We start from the raw sequence: 17946 nt of genomic DNA, 5'->3' as shown, positions 1-17946 counted from the left end.
GTAACTGCATAGGAGAGTTGATTAAAATCAACTCCCAAAAATTAAATTTTACAATTATCATATTCCACAGACGCCATTCATATATGAAAGTGATGTAAGCTACAAGTGTTTCAGCTACGACAGAAAACACAGTCATATTTGAGGGAGCTTAATATTCCCATGACTTCAATCTCTCCATTATGAAGTCAGCAAAGATCGATTTTAAACTGATGAAATGATAAACAGGTAGCAATTTTTGTCTTTAATTAACTTGTATGGGAATTTAAAAAGAAAGTAATGAAAAATATACTACAAAAAATGTAAAATGGCATGACATGAAATTAAACGAACGGTTATACAATTTTTATCTAATTGGTAATACATTTAAAAAGATGAAAATGGGGGAAGGGGGTTGGTAGTAAAGGAATTATGGTCTTCCGATGAGTAGTACAAAACTAGCATACTGTATAACTAGTTCGACCTTGAACTTTGGACACGGTGTTGTGGGTCACTAAGGTCGGTCTATTGCAACTTCTCCCTCTATAATTAATTTAATTATGAAATGTCAATGTGGACCTTCACAGACCTTGTCACTTTTGTTTTACGTCAAGTTCAATCATCAAAAATTACAAATATAGAAAACAAAAGGTAATCAATATTTATGTGCAATAAATCTTTATTCCAAAACAAATAAGATTTTATTCACATATTATATGTAGACCAAGTAGACATCCCGATTTTGATCTGGTTCAAATAAAAAAGAAACGTTGATGAAAGTAATGAACCAGTCCTCTCTATCGGGTCATTTATCAGGGTCGGTCTTATTTCTGGCCCCTTTGGTTAAGTGAACGCCTTCCTGCATCAGCGGTAGATTGTACTGAATGCAGCTATTGAGCCTTCTCCAAAAAAATGCTCTCTTAAACAAAATGGCTCGAACTTTATTTAAACCATAAGCAAAAGAATTATGATTCATTTCCATCAGTTAAATCATAAAACATGTGCAAACATACCATCTTTCTTTTATCTTCTTTTTTCACAAACAAGAGGCCCATTGGGCACATCACTCACACGAACAACAGTTCTTGTATAACTCTTTTTTCGAATTTTTTTTAAAAATGAAATTCTTTAAAAAAAATACTGTTATCAGTGTGTTCCGTATATATGTGCACGTGTAAGAGAATCCAGAAGACAATAACCTTGTTATTGTTTTAAAAATCAGTTTATTGCGATTAAACATGAACATTACATTACATTACATTACATTACATTACATTACATTACATTCTAACCAATGCTGCACTAATGTAATGATCGTCATAACATGTAATGTTTAACAATTGCAAAGTAGCAAAAATCTTATTGCTTCTGATCTTTCTTTATTTAGCCAAACATGACAAAAAAGTCCGCCATAAATTCACATTCTCTATGGCCTGGTTTCCATCTATTGGCTTTAAAAAAATGATTTACTACCTCAGCACATAAGTATGTTTATCAATGTTTACACAAAAAAAAAGCATATTGAAGATATCATGAAACAAGAGGGAGCTCTTCCTCTTAACACAGGCAGTAAACGGTTAAAGCAAGAACAAATAGGCACTGTGATTTATTTCACGTAGAACAAGAATAACATTGATGTTTTCTTAAGATTAAAGAATCCCAGTAATTCTAAGTGTTCCTTGCCAAATACATTATGCATTATGATCAATTATTTTTTGATGAGTCAGGATCTAAGTTGAACGTTTCCTTTATTTTAAGGATTGCAATCGATTGCATAATACCAAATCGTTCCGATCGATTAACGAGTTAAGTCATATCAAAATATAATGACAATTTCTTTATTATCTGAACTGCATAAATTACAGTGTTGAGAAAAATCAATTGAACAATAATACATAATGATACATACATTGCATGCATTGGAGTGACAATACAAAAGTGAAAAAAAATAAGGAAAAAGGAAAAAAGTATGATTAGCAATTAACCTAGAAAATTAACTCTCTCAATAATAACTTTAATGAATTTACAAAGATTAATCAACAATTTTTTATTATTAGTATTAAAGAGTTGTTGAAATTTGTAAACATTTGGTTGTGTGTAGAAGTATGAAGGTATGTATAAAACTCTCTTATCTTTAATTGTTATATCTGTACAATGAAATAAATAATGAAATTCATCTCCTATCTCAATACAGTTACATATGGTACATATGTATATATGTAAACAAATTGGTGCATATTGTTATTTTGTTCTTTATAATTATCTGTCATTATTGCCACAAGATCTAGGAGCACGATAGGAATATTCTGTAGATATGCAATTAACAATATTATACATCTGCATAATAATTTCAAGAAAAAAATCTAAATGACGAGAAAACAGTCGCGAAATAATTACATGTTACAGGTTACTTTAGATATCAATGTTTTTAAAGATTAAAAAAGAAACTTGCAATGAAATTGCGTTAAAATTTACATGTACAAGTTTATATATTAAATATGACTAACCGATTACTGATTTTGTAACCGGTTACCATCGTTTCAACCGAATAACCGGTTAACCGGTTAGAAATTTGTATAAAAACATTCTTTATAGATCAATTGCTGCATCAAGCCATGAAAATACTGCCTGACGAAAAACCTTGCACCCTTACCATTACAGTCACACCCCCCCCCCCCCCCCCCGGCTGAGCAGAGGCAGAGTTTACTGTAAAATACTAACACAGTACTAAAATTACTGATTACCAACAATGAGAGATAGTTACTACCAAACACTGCATACTGACGATACATGTACATGTATATATCGAATATAAACTATAATGTAATTTATATATGAAACGTCGATAGCGTGTTCTCTCTCTCTCTCTCTCTCTCTCTCTCTCTCTCTCTCTCTCTCTCTGTCTGTGTGTGTCTGGTGTTTATATGTCCCAAGCAGTTTCATATAATCTCACACTTAATGAATTCAAACATACCGATTAGCTGCGTATCGCTAAACAAAGCTGATTTAACTTATATTGCTTTCTTTTATTTTTATCATTTTTTAAACACTAATTTTTACTCATCTTCTATCTTACTTTTATTTTTTGTAAATTTAGAAAATGGGTACCTTTTAACAATATCAGACCGCAAATTCCATTTCTTTACTTTAATATTCTTTGATTTATCACATACCACTTCTGCACGCTTTGACATTTTCAAGATTACATAACCTTCACATTTATTGCTCTTTGATACAATGAAATCGATATCGTCGGTTTAATCAAATCCCTCAAATCGCCTCACTTTGTATATCTTCACACATTGATATCGACTGGTTTAACTAGATGTATTAGTAAATTAACAATTTAGTTCAATAGTCAAACCCCCAGATTGTTTGTTTTAAAGCGTCGAAGTCATTTGTCGAAAATTAGGTTTAAAGTATATTTTGAGACAGGTAGAGTTAAAAAGATAAGCGAACTCTTCTGTCCCGCATGTGTATAAGCGGAGATTCTTTCCTAAAGGTAGGACAAGTTTAACTTATAAATATTTGACCACTTTTCAGCTGTAGCTGATGAATGGTCTTATCATCATCAATTGTTATTATGACTGGATTATTGATTTCAAATCTCACTTGACACAAGGGTTCTTCTTTGACGGAAGAATTGAAATAATCAAATTTTAAATGTTTTCTCCTTTTGAAGTTGTGTGTTTTTAACAAACCTTAAGACCAGTTTTATATTCTTTTAATTGAAACTGGCAGCATAATAAAAGAATTTCAATTCATGAATACACCCTGAAGTCCAAACACAATGAGTAGAAAGAAATCATTCATGTGTTATGCATTTTACACCTCGATAGTGTTGCAATTCAATCAAACTTTTCATTCAGACGTCGGTGAATACTTTGGCACAGGGGCATTATAAGTTCTTATGATTCAATACGACCGCTCGTGAATATGGATAAAAAGCGATATTTTCTGGACACCTTTTGCTAAACCCAAAGAGTAAGTCACCATTTTGGGGCATAGATCATAGTTTACCGATTTTATTTTTTGAATGTCCATTATTAATTGTTCAGATCCAAATTATCCGCTTTTCCTCGCTATGGGGAATAGAGCTAGACAACTGATAAGAAATGGCTGGTCGGAATTGGAGTGACTGGGCTTGATAAACGGGAATATAAATCTCATTTGGGTTTTCATGGAATATCGGATTGAAACTTAACACCGCCTTCACTCCCTCAAATTCATAAAAATACTATACACTGTATGGGTTCATGTGTTCTTCATCATATCTATAACTCACCGAAATTAAATTCTAAAGTAATGTCCTAGTGGCACAATTTTGCATTGGCGTATATATAGCTACAAGTAAAAAGTCTATCGATAATTCTATCAGAACGCACACTTAGTTCTGAAGTCTGAATGAGATTCCTTGAATAGAGAACTGAAAGTGCATGGCACTTTTTGGAGTGACAATGTTATCAATTTTTTCCCGTTTTTACGATAGTATTTACCCTTCAAGTCCTAATTCCCCCTTGAGTGGTATCTGTCGATACCCGGGACTTAGCTTGACAAATTGAGAGGGCCACTGTTTGTCTATCCGTCCAGTGTGGACTGGGCTGGGACAAACAGATCTTAATTTATATTCATCTTTGAGATAATATGACAAAAAGCCTTAGTAAGGTGGGTGGCCAGTACAAATTTTAAACTTTCAATTAAAATTCCTGAAAAAGAGGTTTTCAATATTTTTTAGAGATCAGATAAAAGATTTTTTTCTGCTATTGAATTAAGAGAATTAATTAAAAAAAATGTTTGAAGTATGACATCAAGAGAACACGACAGGAATGCCCCTTATATACGAAAAGAATTAAATATTTATATTTGCATTTATTTATTCATTTATACATTTAGTTACATAATTATCCCTTCATTATCCCTTCAGATCTCTATTGAATGTTGGGAACTCAAGAATCGTGAAAGAATCATTTTTATGCCCCAAACATACCTAAGCTGTAAGGTGAGGGACAAATAGACATTGAACTTGTGTTGTAAAATAGCAGAAAGTTTTTAAACAAACTCAATAAAAAGTCATTGACAGACGGCGAGGTAGATTAGGCCCTTCGTCATCAGCAGATAAAAGCCTCATTAATAAGAAGAGCGGACAGCGTTCTGCTTTCAAATTAGCGCTTTAGGTCTGTTTATCTGCCGGTGTGATGTCTGGATATTACGCACCCTCCTCTTAGAGCCCCAATAGTCAGGCGCTCACTGCTTTTTATTACTTCTGTATGCTTCTGTTTAGATGTAAAACAGATAGGCCGGGGTGCATCGTTAGTTGTGACCTTGGATAATCTGAGCGAATGTCCGGGAAATGAATTATACCAAACCCTGCCTCCCGATGAATAAGTAGAACCAAATTTAGTTTATTTCTTAACATTTTTGTCAACAGAATAGTGGGAAAATTTCACTAGAGGGCGGATATTTATTTCTTGTGGTGTCAAATTTTGATAACATTTTGACAAATTGTTTTCATTTAAAATGAGAAAATTTCGTTGATTCGAATGGCTCAAGATACACTGATAAGAAAACAGTGTAAAAATGACAAGATCCACCCATTACACGACAGTTTTTATCTCTATTAGATTTGAAGGCTCGGACCAGATTATATTTCTTCGTACGGTACTGTAATTATCAAATACCTAACCTCGAAATTTCTTGTATACATGATGACATTTTCCATGATGAATTTTAGGCCAGAGTATGTTTTACTAGAGGGAAAGCAAAGTGGAAATGACTAAGAAAAGCAACCGGAAGTATATTGTAATGGTTTTTGGCTTATTGGCCCTATTGGCATGACTCTAATAAGTTGAGTTTTATAATTTTCCTGGAATATGGTACACATTAAACGTGTCCTCGTGTCATTACGGTCTTGATAAAATTTGACAAAAATTGACACTCGACTTAAAGCAAATTATTCTTTAGAAGAACCCATAATACCTTTACAATCGATGCCAATTCAGTTTGAGTTCTGTTATAAAGTCGTGTCCTGAATTTGGTGATACTTCATTTCTATACTTGACACAAAAAACTGTATGTTACATGCACCTAAAAGGTGGTAAGTACATTGACTAGAAATAATTGTTCATAGATCTCTGACCTCTGGCATTTACACAATAGCACTTTGACGAAGCTTTCTCTAAATGAACAAATGACTCCAATTCTTCTAAATAACCTACATACTTGTGCACTTAATATTAAAATTGACCTTTAAAACACATTTCATATCTGTGACAAAAAACCCTATTCATAAAATCCTTTAATCAATTTATTCATTTACCTTTTAACCGACATCATATACTGCCGAATCATTGGTGAACCAATTCAAAATGTGGGAAAAAAAGAAATCATTAACTTCTGATTAAAAACATATTAACTAATAGACTTGAAATTGGTCGTCCGGGCGATCGGCTGGCGGAGGCATTATTCTGCTCACATTTCTGTGTGCTCTTGTCAATGAGCAACATCGTTAGCAAGCAATTACAAACAGAGTAGTGGGTCCGAGTGTTTGGCAAGGTATGAACAAATCTGTCACTACGGGGAGGTCTCCGAGATAGCGAGGCTGAAGCCGGTAAAACGATACACACTATGCCAGGCACAACAATCATATCTAATAAACCATTATTTCAGTTTTTTCAGATAGGTTGATCAATATAGGAAACCACCGTGTTACAACACTTTGATAAAACAGATTTGTGTGGACCGACCTTTGACTTATAGGAAGCAGTAGATCGAAGTCCGGGTTCTCTTCAAAGACAGCTTTACCGACCGGTTGACAAATAGTCTTGGGATGGTGGTATCTTTTTTCTGTGGTTTTAACCAACAAATCCAGGTGATAAGTTCTCATGTCTTGTCAGCAATGTGTAATGTTTGTATAAAAAAAAATCTCTGCCAAGCTCATCTGTGGAAGTCGTCAATAGCCCCACGCCTAGTAAATGATAACACGGCTATTCTCGTCACTGAGGTCTGAAATCTCAGAAATTGCATAAAAACCTTTCCACTTGGCTTGCATGTTTAGAAAGTGTATTTAATTTGTGGAGTTTTTGTTTTAGTTAAACTGAATAAATGAATAAATTCCAAGTGCATTAATTTTAATTGATTTTAAAAATTGGATTGTGGTGCAGCCAAATCATAATTAACATGCAGTAAAAAATTAATAAGAGTCTGCATTGATATTAAACTTCGTTTCATTCAAGTTGAACGGAATAATCTGCATCATATTTGTGTACTCCCAGTAACCCCAATACCACGGCAACACACAAGTACAACGACATTTTGATGACTCAAGGACAGACTCATCAAAACCGCCAGGCGTAAACTTTACAGCAAGCAAAATAAGTTCTAATCTAGTTTATATTGTTTCAATTACTGAACAACTCAAATGTAAATAATATGACTCCTTGGTTACCGCATTAAAAAAACTTATAAAACATTCAACCCATTACATACACTGTTAGAAATTGTACATGGTAGTCTGATAAAATAATTTAAAAAAAAAAAGTACTTGAATTGAGGCAGTCATGTGTCAATGTAGAAATTTCAAAAAAATTATCAACGTGATAATTGCACTAATTTAGACAGGAGTTATACGATTACAATTGTATTACAACAATCTTGTAAGAGCAATTGCAATGATTACAACTTGAATAATATAAAACTTAGAGATTTAATTATAATAATTTAGTCATAACAAAATGTTATAGCAAATGAAAAGGAGTGCGCAACACCGGAAAAATGTCCATTCCGGAGATGTCCGTTCACTGTTCAATATGATAACAATATCACTTATCATTTTTAAAGCTAGTATATAAATTAAAATATAAATCTGATTTCACAGCAATGATATTCAAAGAAATGAGGCGCACAATTTTGTAAGCTTTGGAGTTAAAGGAGGGATATAAACATAGGAGACGTTCTAGCCCAGTCTAATAATTCGCAGCTTTTAGACTTACTTATTGTAAAATAAAGTAAATGAATGACAAACATCAATTCCAGGGAACTTACGGCATTAGTGGCCCACTGGGTTTAAACCCCCCCCCCCCCCCCCCCACCCGCTGGAAGTTTCAATATTGATAACAATGGTCAGATGCATGCCTTTATGGACATGCTGTACAGGCGACAAATCTTAAGCGATGCCCTCTCTTTGAAACAACATACTGTAATAAGTCATGAAAATTCCATTCATTCCTGATTGCACGGTTTCATCAAAGGTGGTATTTTTAGAATCAAACAAGTTTTGTCGTTTGTATTACATAATAAATGTTTCTGCTTTGTTAAGATGCTTCGCTTTGTCGAACTACATGTACCTGTGATGTATGCATTTTTTTTTTTTGGTAAAACATTGATTACTAATTATTTTTCTTTTAAATAATATATCAGAGGAAAAATAAAACAAGGATAAAGTAAAATTATGTCGCCATTAGGTTCAGCGCTGGCCATGAACCCTTATTCTTTTGACATCTTTGAAAATGAAATCAATGCAAATACTGGCAGGTGTCAGACTTCCTTCTACAAATAAATTTGCCTCATACCTAATGGAAACACTTCTTTAATCATCATTAATGGAACGCCAAATCGTGTTTCTATCAGGTAAAATTGTTTTGAAATAAATTTTAGTGGTTTGCAACCTTTCTAAAATGTGTCAAATAAACTATCCATAGCCTTAAAAAAAACTCATCGCCAATGCGATAAAAAATAAAACATTTCAAGAATTACAAAAACAACATTGCGTTCATAGATATGAACGTTTGCGGAAACATTGAAGATAAACCCCATATCTAATACCCCATCCACCCCCACAGCAACCACACCCTCAGTCCTCCGTATAGATTAATATATTTGAAATAAATACAAACAACTCATCCTGAAGGTAAAATTGTGAAGATCTAACGAATATGAACAAAACTTCTGCCACGATACACTGCAAATGAACATGAAGTTCATGAGGAAAGGTTGAGTCCTGCATCCTTTGTTACATTAGTTAGAATGGCGACGAGGACGAATGAAGGCTTGAATTAGTTATGTACCTGCCAGGATGTGTCTGTCATAAGAATTTGGCCTGAGAGATCAATGAACGGTAAATATTCCATTCTCATCATTGGCCAACTCATTGCGTAACCAGAGATTCTTTTGATTCATTTGCTTAAAAAAAACATCAAAAAGGTCCCATTATTTTTTAGTGAAATATCCCATTTTCCTGTGCGTATCACAAAACATGATTTTAACACATTAGCAGGGGGATGTATGAATTACTAAGAGGACTGAAATTGGGGCCAATAAGTACTGGGAACGAAAATTAAGTCACTAGTGCAAAGTACAGCACCTAGCGAGTGGACGTTGGGGAAAAACAACACATGTTCCGAAGATTCTGACACTTCCAGTGTACTTTGTATTTCAGATAACAGAGGTCCCATCCATCTTACTCCCATTGTATATCGAATTCATTAAATACATTAATGAACATCAAACTGGAGCAGCATGTGCATTCACTTTGATCACACTGCTTGGTCGTTGGCATAAAGAATTAAAAGGATTAAATATAAAGAACTACGCTGACGTGTCACACTGTCATCACTTTTGCCGTTTTGTACCCATGAACAATCCCCGGTAGAAAATTTCACCTTGACTCTCGTGAACTATGGGACATGTGTCAGGCTGAAGGCCTGTAATTTTATAAACATCAAGGTGAAATGTGGGATTCAGCCAATGAAGCCATAGTTAAAAGTATATATCCCCCATTATATGCTTTATATATTCACTTGGAATAGTTGTTATAACATAGCATTCCACCAGCATTGTTTGACGGCACATATATTTTTTTCGGTATTACTCTACGATGGGCACAGAATTTTTTCTTGGTTTTGTATTATGTTTTTTGCTTTTGATTTTTATTTTACTTACTTTGTTCATCTGTAATATACAAAGGAATTTCATTTTTTAATCATAACTTTTTCTGTAGTTCAATTTCCACATTTCATGCGAGGTTATGCACTTGTGTAGGATGTACAACTGGTGAACGTCTTGATATACTACTGCGGGGTTTTTTTTCTGTTGTGCCAACATTTGAGATGATAATAGGTCTTAATGACTGTATCTTTTATCATTTCATTGATGAAAATCTTAGAAAAGAGTTGCTTTAACTGCACGACAGCTGCAGTAACCCGTAGGATTCCTCAATGAAGGGCATGTATTGATCATCCGGTGCCGACCAATAACTTCCCAGATTTGATTCATTGCCTTCTTTTACAGAGCGTGCCAAACCTGTTGTCTCTTATACTCAGCACGACCGCCGGCCACTCTCAGGTCAGAACAGGCAGCGGGCCCCCCACACAGGAAGCGACCACAGGGCCGCACCCCCTGATACAGGTATGTGTAGCTCTCTCTCTTTCTCTCTCTCTCTCTTTCTCTCTCTCTCATCGGAAGGTAAAATTAATGTACTAGTTTATATTTAATTTGTTTTAAGAATATTTTGTTAAGAATGATAGCCAAAGTGTTTAATTTCTTATACCGGGATAGTGATGATTTATTTTTGAGAGTTTATAATGTGTGTTGCGCGTTATTTTGATACAGGGTTATTCCGCAAAAATTTTAGGGAAACTATGAACATTTTCTACACGTATCAAATTTTCTGTAGCTGAATTTTTGTCAGATAATGGTTCTTCGTGCCATTATCAACTTGCGTAATTTAAGCTCCATTATGTAATTTGTTCCTTTATCAAACTGTATTGCTGCGAAAAATACAGAAAGTTCAGTTATCGGTAACGACAACCAATAAACCTGATATTTAAAATGATATTAAACGGGGGATTAATTCGGTTTCAGGATAAAACTCATTATTCAATATTCCATTATCAAAAATATATAGATTAGATTTGAAAGCGATAATTTTTATCATTTATTTATCAAAATATGAAACTTCAAATTTATATATACACACACACATTGAACCAGGAACCAGTGCTATGCAATGTAGATATAAATGAACATATTTAATAATCCGAGATATTTTGTAGTTAAATACGGGATTATTTCAAGGATTGGATTATTTTATTTATTCATTTATTTATTTATTTTTTTGCAATTTTTGTCAGAAGTGCGAGGTAAAAGATTTTTTGCTCAAATCTAATTCTTTACTTATCGCATTATAAAGTTTAGACAGCATATATGTCTGTCCTAGTCAGTGTCATCTAAGATTACGTAAATGAATTCACTTGTGTCGTTAAATTAATTTTTTACAGTCAAATACTCAATACGATATGATGAAATTCAATAACCGACGCTACAGTTGCAAAATTTTCTTTGACCCTTCTCCCGCGGAGGCAAGGGAAAAGAAGGATTTGCGAATTTGCTGTTAGTGAATTTCAAAGTGTAAAAAACAACACATGTAAAAATGTAAAAGTATTCAATGGATAAGTTAAACATAGCTTAGAATGCAAACACGTCTTCAAGTTTAAGCGAAATCTATGGTTATCTAATTTGTAAATAACTCTCAATAATTAAATAACTCTACTCCTTTAGTCTTTAAAGATCAAAGTAACTGCACAGAATGTAATTCTATATTCAGGTAATCAACTATGAATTGTGGGTAAACTTGTCTCAACAAAAACTGAACTACTCTAATGGCCACGAGAACAAAGAGAAAACAGTCGACTGCAGTATCTATTTAACGCATAGTTGACCGGTTTGATAATTCTTGCTTCGAGGTTTCCAAATATCATTAAAGATACCCGGGGGTTGATCCACAATGTTTTTGAAGTCTGTTGGAGAAATCGATCACAAAATGGCCCAGCGATTATCAGAACAAAGCTAACTTATTGTAACTACATCCAATGCTTTTATAAAAAGTGTGAAAATACTGAACGAAATAATTGTTCGGCAGAAACGTTTTCTGTGACTACATCGTTGAAATACAATAAGAGTGTATATTTTAGAATATCTCCTGTGAGGGTTTCCCCTGGGCGGTTGGGTAGATAAATCTCCATACAAGACATAGTGTTATACCCCTCCACATGTATACAAAACCTTTACACGTTCTAGATGGTAATTCAGCAATTTTGCAACAAAATCCCTGTACTTATCGAATAGCCAAATACTTGCTTGTCAAGATTTTTTGGATGGGTCTGCCCCCCCCCCCCCCACTTTCAAAAACGATGCTACGTGCCTGTAGGATACTTACAAAATGACGAGTCATTATGTAGCAGGTCTTATATATTGAAGATACTGAATTCACGGCTCATCAAAGTACATTTAAGTACTCATATATGATATGAAATACATCTTTACTATACCCACATTTTATACTCTAACTTCGTTGTGACGCAATAACTAAGCAAATGCCGTCCGTTCTGATGTATACTACACCGTCTACACATTTTCTACACACATCGCTCCTAGAATTATCAAAAAGGAAAATTGAAAAACGGGTAAGGCCCGTTGTTAATAAAGAGTTTGCATTAAAGTCAGTTTTACTTGATATCATATCTTTTCCTGCAATGTAATTTAGTATGATCAAAGGGATAAAAGTATTCATATATTCAGCCTAACATAAATAAGGTTAAAAGATGGCAATGCACCTAAACATTCTCTTTACCTAGTGAATTTATAATTCATGCTATGAATGTTGAGTATACCAAAGCGCGCAGTAATCAGAGGAAATTAGGCTCTTTGTTTAGTCTCGTGGGTGTGAGAGCTATAGCCACCATCCTCTCCTTCAACCCCAAATAATAGCGTAAATTTAAAAAAAAGTGTTTTTAAAATCAATTTCACGCTGAAAATGTGGTAATAGATGTTTAATTAACCTTAAAGCAAATTAAATCTTCAACAGTGTTCAAGCAGCATACTGTAAATTCCTAATTAAACGGGAAGAATTAATATTCGCGTAAAATTGCGAGAAGCACATCTCGAAGATTTTACAATCTCGCTGTAATTTTTCGGTGAAATGTAAACTAATAGGGAATTTAATAAAAAAAAAATTGGTGTTCGCGATTTTATATTCTCGCGATTTGATGCATAACGATAGAATCGCGAAATTAAGTACTCGCGTAAAATAAGGAATATACAGTAGTTATAATGTCGTAAGTACTTTTAAGCATTTAGTTCAGTGTAGCATTTTACACGCTATGCCTATATAATCTATACCGGCACGATTGTAAGGGTTTTTAATTAACACAAAATAACAGCATTCTCCAGTTTTCTTTTTTGACATGAGAAATGCAGAAAAGTAATTTTTAGAGACAGCTTCATGCTTCGTGCCTTACAATGCCCCATACCGACTGGGCGACAATTATAACAATGCATTCTTTCCACCAGCAGGGACGCTTAAGCCCTAGCGTATCAATAATTCACATCTTTATATTAACTACATGTAGTCACTAGTTATATGAGCAGCTTTCGCACTTCATAGCCAAAGTTATTTTTAAAAAAAAGTGCGAAGATCCTTGGTAATAGGTTGACAGATAAAGATGATGAAGAAAATGCCACAGCACCTCTCTTGACACTGTTTGGATGTAAAAAGGGAAGCGAGCAAATTGGCGCTGTGTGTGGGGGAGCGCAGACGATGATAAATATCTGCAAGAATTCATCTCTCTACAACGCATATTGTAGTCCTCAAACCCATATCATTGTCTGGCACGAACATCAATATTGATGTAAGCCATCGATATTGAATTTTACATGCCTGGATCACAGAAAAAAGCTTAAAACTGGGAATAAAAGTAAACGTTTGAAAATGAAAACCTTTTTATTGACGGCATGTTTTGCCCTCAAACAAGATCTGCTCAGTTGAACTTTCTACAGACAAAAGGCAATGCAATAGGGAGTGCTATAGTTGAAGCAAACGCTGTTTCTTGGTATTACCGAGCTCTCTAATATCACTGGTGGATTTTTTCTTCAAATTAATACTAGTAACAGAATATTTAGTTAGTGCTTCAGAATTGTCCTTCATTTGTCCTCTCGTGACTCAGCTGTTGACTCATATTTTCTACAGGCTTCAAATCAATCAGCGAGTAGTACCGGGGTAGAGCCTCGATCTACTCCACAGAGTAAACTGCATCCACAACAATGCATTACATCGGAATTTATCAGCATTAAAGATAATACAATAGATAATCTCTAGATGATAATAATTAATGTCAAGTAAATCATATGAATTCAATCAACTGGATTCTGCTCTACAATGTTTCATTTCATTTTGATACAGATGACTGGATTGCTGAAGCTAAATATTAACGATGCAAGATTGAGGCCATTACAGTTATCCATATTTCATTAGAGTATCAGCATGATTGCAAAAACTCTTTGCATCAAAGTAAAAAAAAATTTAAAAGACTAAAATGAATATGACGACTTCTTTCAACGCTGATTAAAGAGACTAGATTTCTACGGCCATTTTATAAGGCAGGATATAATCTGTCATCACTATGGAACGCAGATAGAACCATTTTAACAAGACCTTGGACTTTCAGTAGGACGTAGCTATCTAATTCTTGCGTCAAAAAAAGTTTAAAATGACGCGGTTTCAAGCGAAATATGCACCGATTGCATAGTCTTAGCTCTTAGTGGCGGAAATAGATAGGCCTTCGTCACATTGCTGTTTGACACAACTACCCAAAGTCCAAGCTTTTGTTGAAATGGTTTCATTGGTCAATATGCTGAGCATCCTGAATTTCGAAATTCAAATGGTACACCAACTACTGTGTACCCGTAAAAACCTCTGGTCGTACGGCAAAATAATACAACAAAAGCAAAAGATTGGATTTGTTTTAAATCTAACTGCACTTTGCCCGGAACATCTTTTATCAATAGCGTTCGGCGGTTTTTTTTTTTACAAACTATTATTTGCTTCATGAAGCTAAATTTAAAAGGTATTTCTGTTATGATTAATTCAAAATTAATAGAAAAAATCGACAAAGCACGGGGAAGGACACCGTGTCTATATCCCCATGGAGTAATTCCGTCACGTGAAATTTGATCCGTCAGTTATAAACCTACACACGTCATTACCTAACACGTCAACATTTTTATGGAACTGTCAATTAAATTTGAATGTGAAATTGATCCACAAAAAGCTTTTTGTCTGTCTCCAAAGCATTCGTTTGTAGTATTCGCATCAATTGTTTGATGAAATGCATCCAAACTTGGAGAAGAAATACCAATATATTAGAGGGTCAAAAATATAATCCTAAATAGAACAAAAGTCTAGTAATGCCGAAAATACCGTGAAAAGAATCAATCCCATATCGGATTGATTAAATATTTTATTACGATTCGTTCTTGTTTCCAGTCCATTTTTTTTATTTGGTGTAATATTTAGTTTAGTCTTATCACTGCGTATTTATCCGTAACCGGAGATGTGTCACTTCCGTCAGAAGAATTGCAAGAATTAGGATAAAATGGTATTCAAAGTCAACACAACTACCACAGACTTTAGTTATGAGGGATTTTCTTTTATCGTTCATCTTAATCTAGAGCCGCTATAGAAGGTCAATTTAATCCAACATTTCTGTTGTTTGAGCGGAATTCTTTTCTGATTATGTCATTAAAATGTTCGTGTTGCGAAGTTCGAGTTTCGCGTTTTATAATACCCCACAGATTCCATCGCCTGAATTTACTGTGAAGGCCGTGATTACGATTGACTAGTAATTACAATGTTTCGAAAGTTTTCAACCCTCTTGAGAAAACACATAGTATCTGATATTGTTGTAGTCTAACATCTTAATGTTGATATCAATTCCACCACAAACCAATTCGTTTTTCGATTTCTTTTTTTTTTTGGAAAAATGAAATTTTTATAAGAAGTATTTCATGGTCGAAGTTATGAACTGAAGCTTGACCTTAAAACGCCTTTGGGTATTTAGTTTAGTAAAACGCTTAGTACAAAGCCCTTGTAATGTGATGTTTTCATTAGAAATTTACATATAAAGATATTTAAAGAACTATCAAAACGTTGTCCCACACATGCAATTTATACAAAATATAGAAGATTGATCGTGCGCGCTCTCTGGTCCAACAGATTCTTATAGGCTGGACCCACCACAAAAAGGTGCTACAATCCCCCCCCCCCCCCCCTCAACCTTTCTAAGGATAAACCCCACGACGACATGATGTCCAGAACTTAAAACCAGGTCTCTCATTTTGAATGATAAGAGATTTACCGTGGAGTGTTTTCATTGTTACTTATCAATGACATTAATATTACATATTGTATTTTTAAATATCATTAACTTTGAAGAGGTCTACTGATTGAGGCGTTTTTTTTGTTTGTTTGAATTTCACAAGAGAGAAAAGGACATAATAGTAATCGGTAATCACCATATCAATGAGGCTTGATGCTTGGTGTTCCCCCGGAGTTGCATCATTGATTCGCTAAAATCGGAATGATTTGATGTGGGCAGTGATACGTGGTTTGATTCTGTATTGATAAGGCGAGGCGTCCATTTCCATTTCTAGAGACTCTGCTAGTTGGACTGTTGTTAGCTAGGGACAAGCACAAAAAAGTGGCACCGCGTATATATATGGCACATCGCCTTCAACTTATTCTTGGTTCACCCACCGTAAGTTCCTTTTACTATTTCACATGTATGTATTTTCTGAGTTTATACGAACAAAAAGTGGCAACTTTAATACAATCATTGAGATATTAAATGTATATACATGCACATGTATATATTTAAGATGTTCGTGTAAATTTGAAGTATTTAGTATCCCGTGTGTCTGTCTGTTCCTCACAATGTAACCTTCTAACTATCTACTACAACTAAGTGCCATGTAACACTAATGATGTACTGTATGCAAGTCATTACTCTAGCCAATGTGTGCACTTGGGATATCAGTGTGAAATAGGAGAAAGGCTTAATGTCATTATCACAGGCTTGATCTATTGCAGCTTCAAACATTAATCGAATAAATGAAACTGTTAAATGAGTTGAATTGCAGCTGATATCTAGTATCTGCCACACAGTTTATGATTTGGGAATTCCGTCACTTCAAGTTGACGGCACCTTTGCTAGTTCTGGCGCATGGTGACAAGTCCAACGCTGCGTGTGGATAATTAAGTTGGCGTTCTATGTTATATCCGCTGATGAAGGCGCGAACATTATTTTCTCTGTAACCACCGATACAACATAATTTACTAAACGCCGTTGATCTACATTCCACCTCGCCACCTGTTCCTGAGGAGTTCATTTCTCACTTGACCATTCCATTAAAAGGGTTGTAAAAAATTTCATGGTAATTTAAAGAGAAAGTTAAACAAAGTATGTCCAATATGAAGTAGGTTTACAAAACCATTTGGATCATTTAGATCGAATTAGACACAATGAGTAAGTTTTTGTAAAGAGATTTTGAAGATACGATCAAATAATGTGGCCCCTATTTACTATTTTCTCCTTGGCAAAGTCCCTGAATTATGACACGTTTTCATTCCAAATGCTCAAGCGATTTCATTCGGTGTCTAGTTTATAATTACCACGTCTGTTCGGGTCCCAGATGAGATCTCCCTTTCTCGATCTACACCTCAGAGTAGGGGCAACTCTTAGTTTACCAAGGGAGATCGATAGTCTGTTAAAAACATCAATACCAAACCCGACAAACTCAAACGTACAAGTATCAGAGAGAAGCGCATAGATGGCCATTTGCCTCGAGAAAGTTCATTCGCTTTTATGCAATTGACATGCAAAAGCACCTCCGAAGTCTTCCGTTTTTTGTTAACACGCATGCTCGAATCTTCGGGTTTAATCTATTCATTTGTCTTTTCTTTATACAGTTATTTTTGTGATAAAAAAAAAAAAAACACCACATGTTATGTACGCTGCTCAATTTGAATTCAGTGAATTGTAATTTTATCTTGCATGCAACCAAACATATAAAAAGGGAAGTGAAACTTTTTTAAGCTTTTCTGTCAGAAAGTGAATGTTCACTGATTTTTATAGCCTGTTT

The 17946-nt window shown here is 34.5% G+C and overlaps 1 protein-coding gene across 7 annotated transcripts in view; it reads left to right on the top strand.

Annotated features, from left to right (window-relative positions):
* Positions 1-3340: 3340 nt before the first annotated feature.
* LOC105325834 (zwei Ig domain protein zig-8) overlaps positions 3341-17946 on the top strand; it is a 32518-nt gene continuing 17912 nt past the window's right edge. For 2 of the 7 annotated variants that reach the window (XM_066088032.1, XM_066088038.1), the window contains exons 1-2: positions 9067-9088; positions 10261-10377. In XM_066088032.1, coding sequence (XP_065944104.1) covers positions 9082-9088; positions 10261-10377 — 124 coding nt within the window. In that variant the 5' untranslated portion in view covers positions 9067-9081. Of the gene's footprint in view, positions 3479-3941; positions 3961-9066; positions 9089-10189; positions 10378-16458; positions 16563-17946 lie in introns of those variants that run through there. The other 5 variants (XM_066088034.1, XM_020066164.3, XM_011425559.4 and 2 more) reach the window with 5 other exon arrangements.

The sequence above is a fragment of the Magallana gigas genome, chromosome 6, assembly GCF_963853765.1.
Source record: "Magallana gigas chromosome 6, xbMagGiga1.1, whole genome shotgun sequence".
NCBI classification, from domain to species: domain Eukaryota; kingdom Metazoa; phylum Mollusca; class Bivalvia; order Ostreida; family Ostreidae; genus Magallana; species Magallana gigas.
The sequence above is the reverse complement of the archived record's forward strand: the minus strand, read 5'-3'. Positions and strand labels throughout refer to the sequence as shown.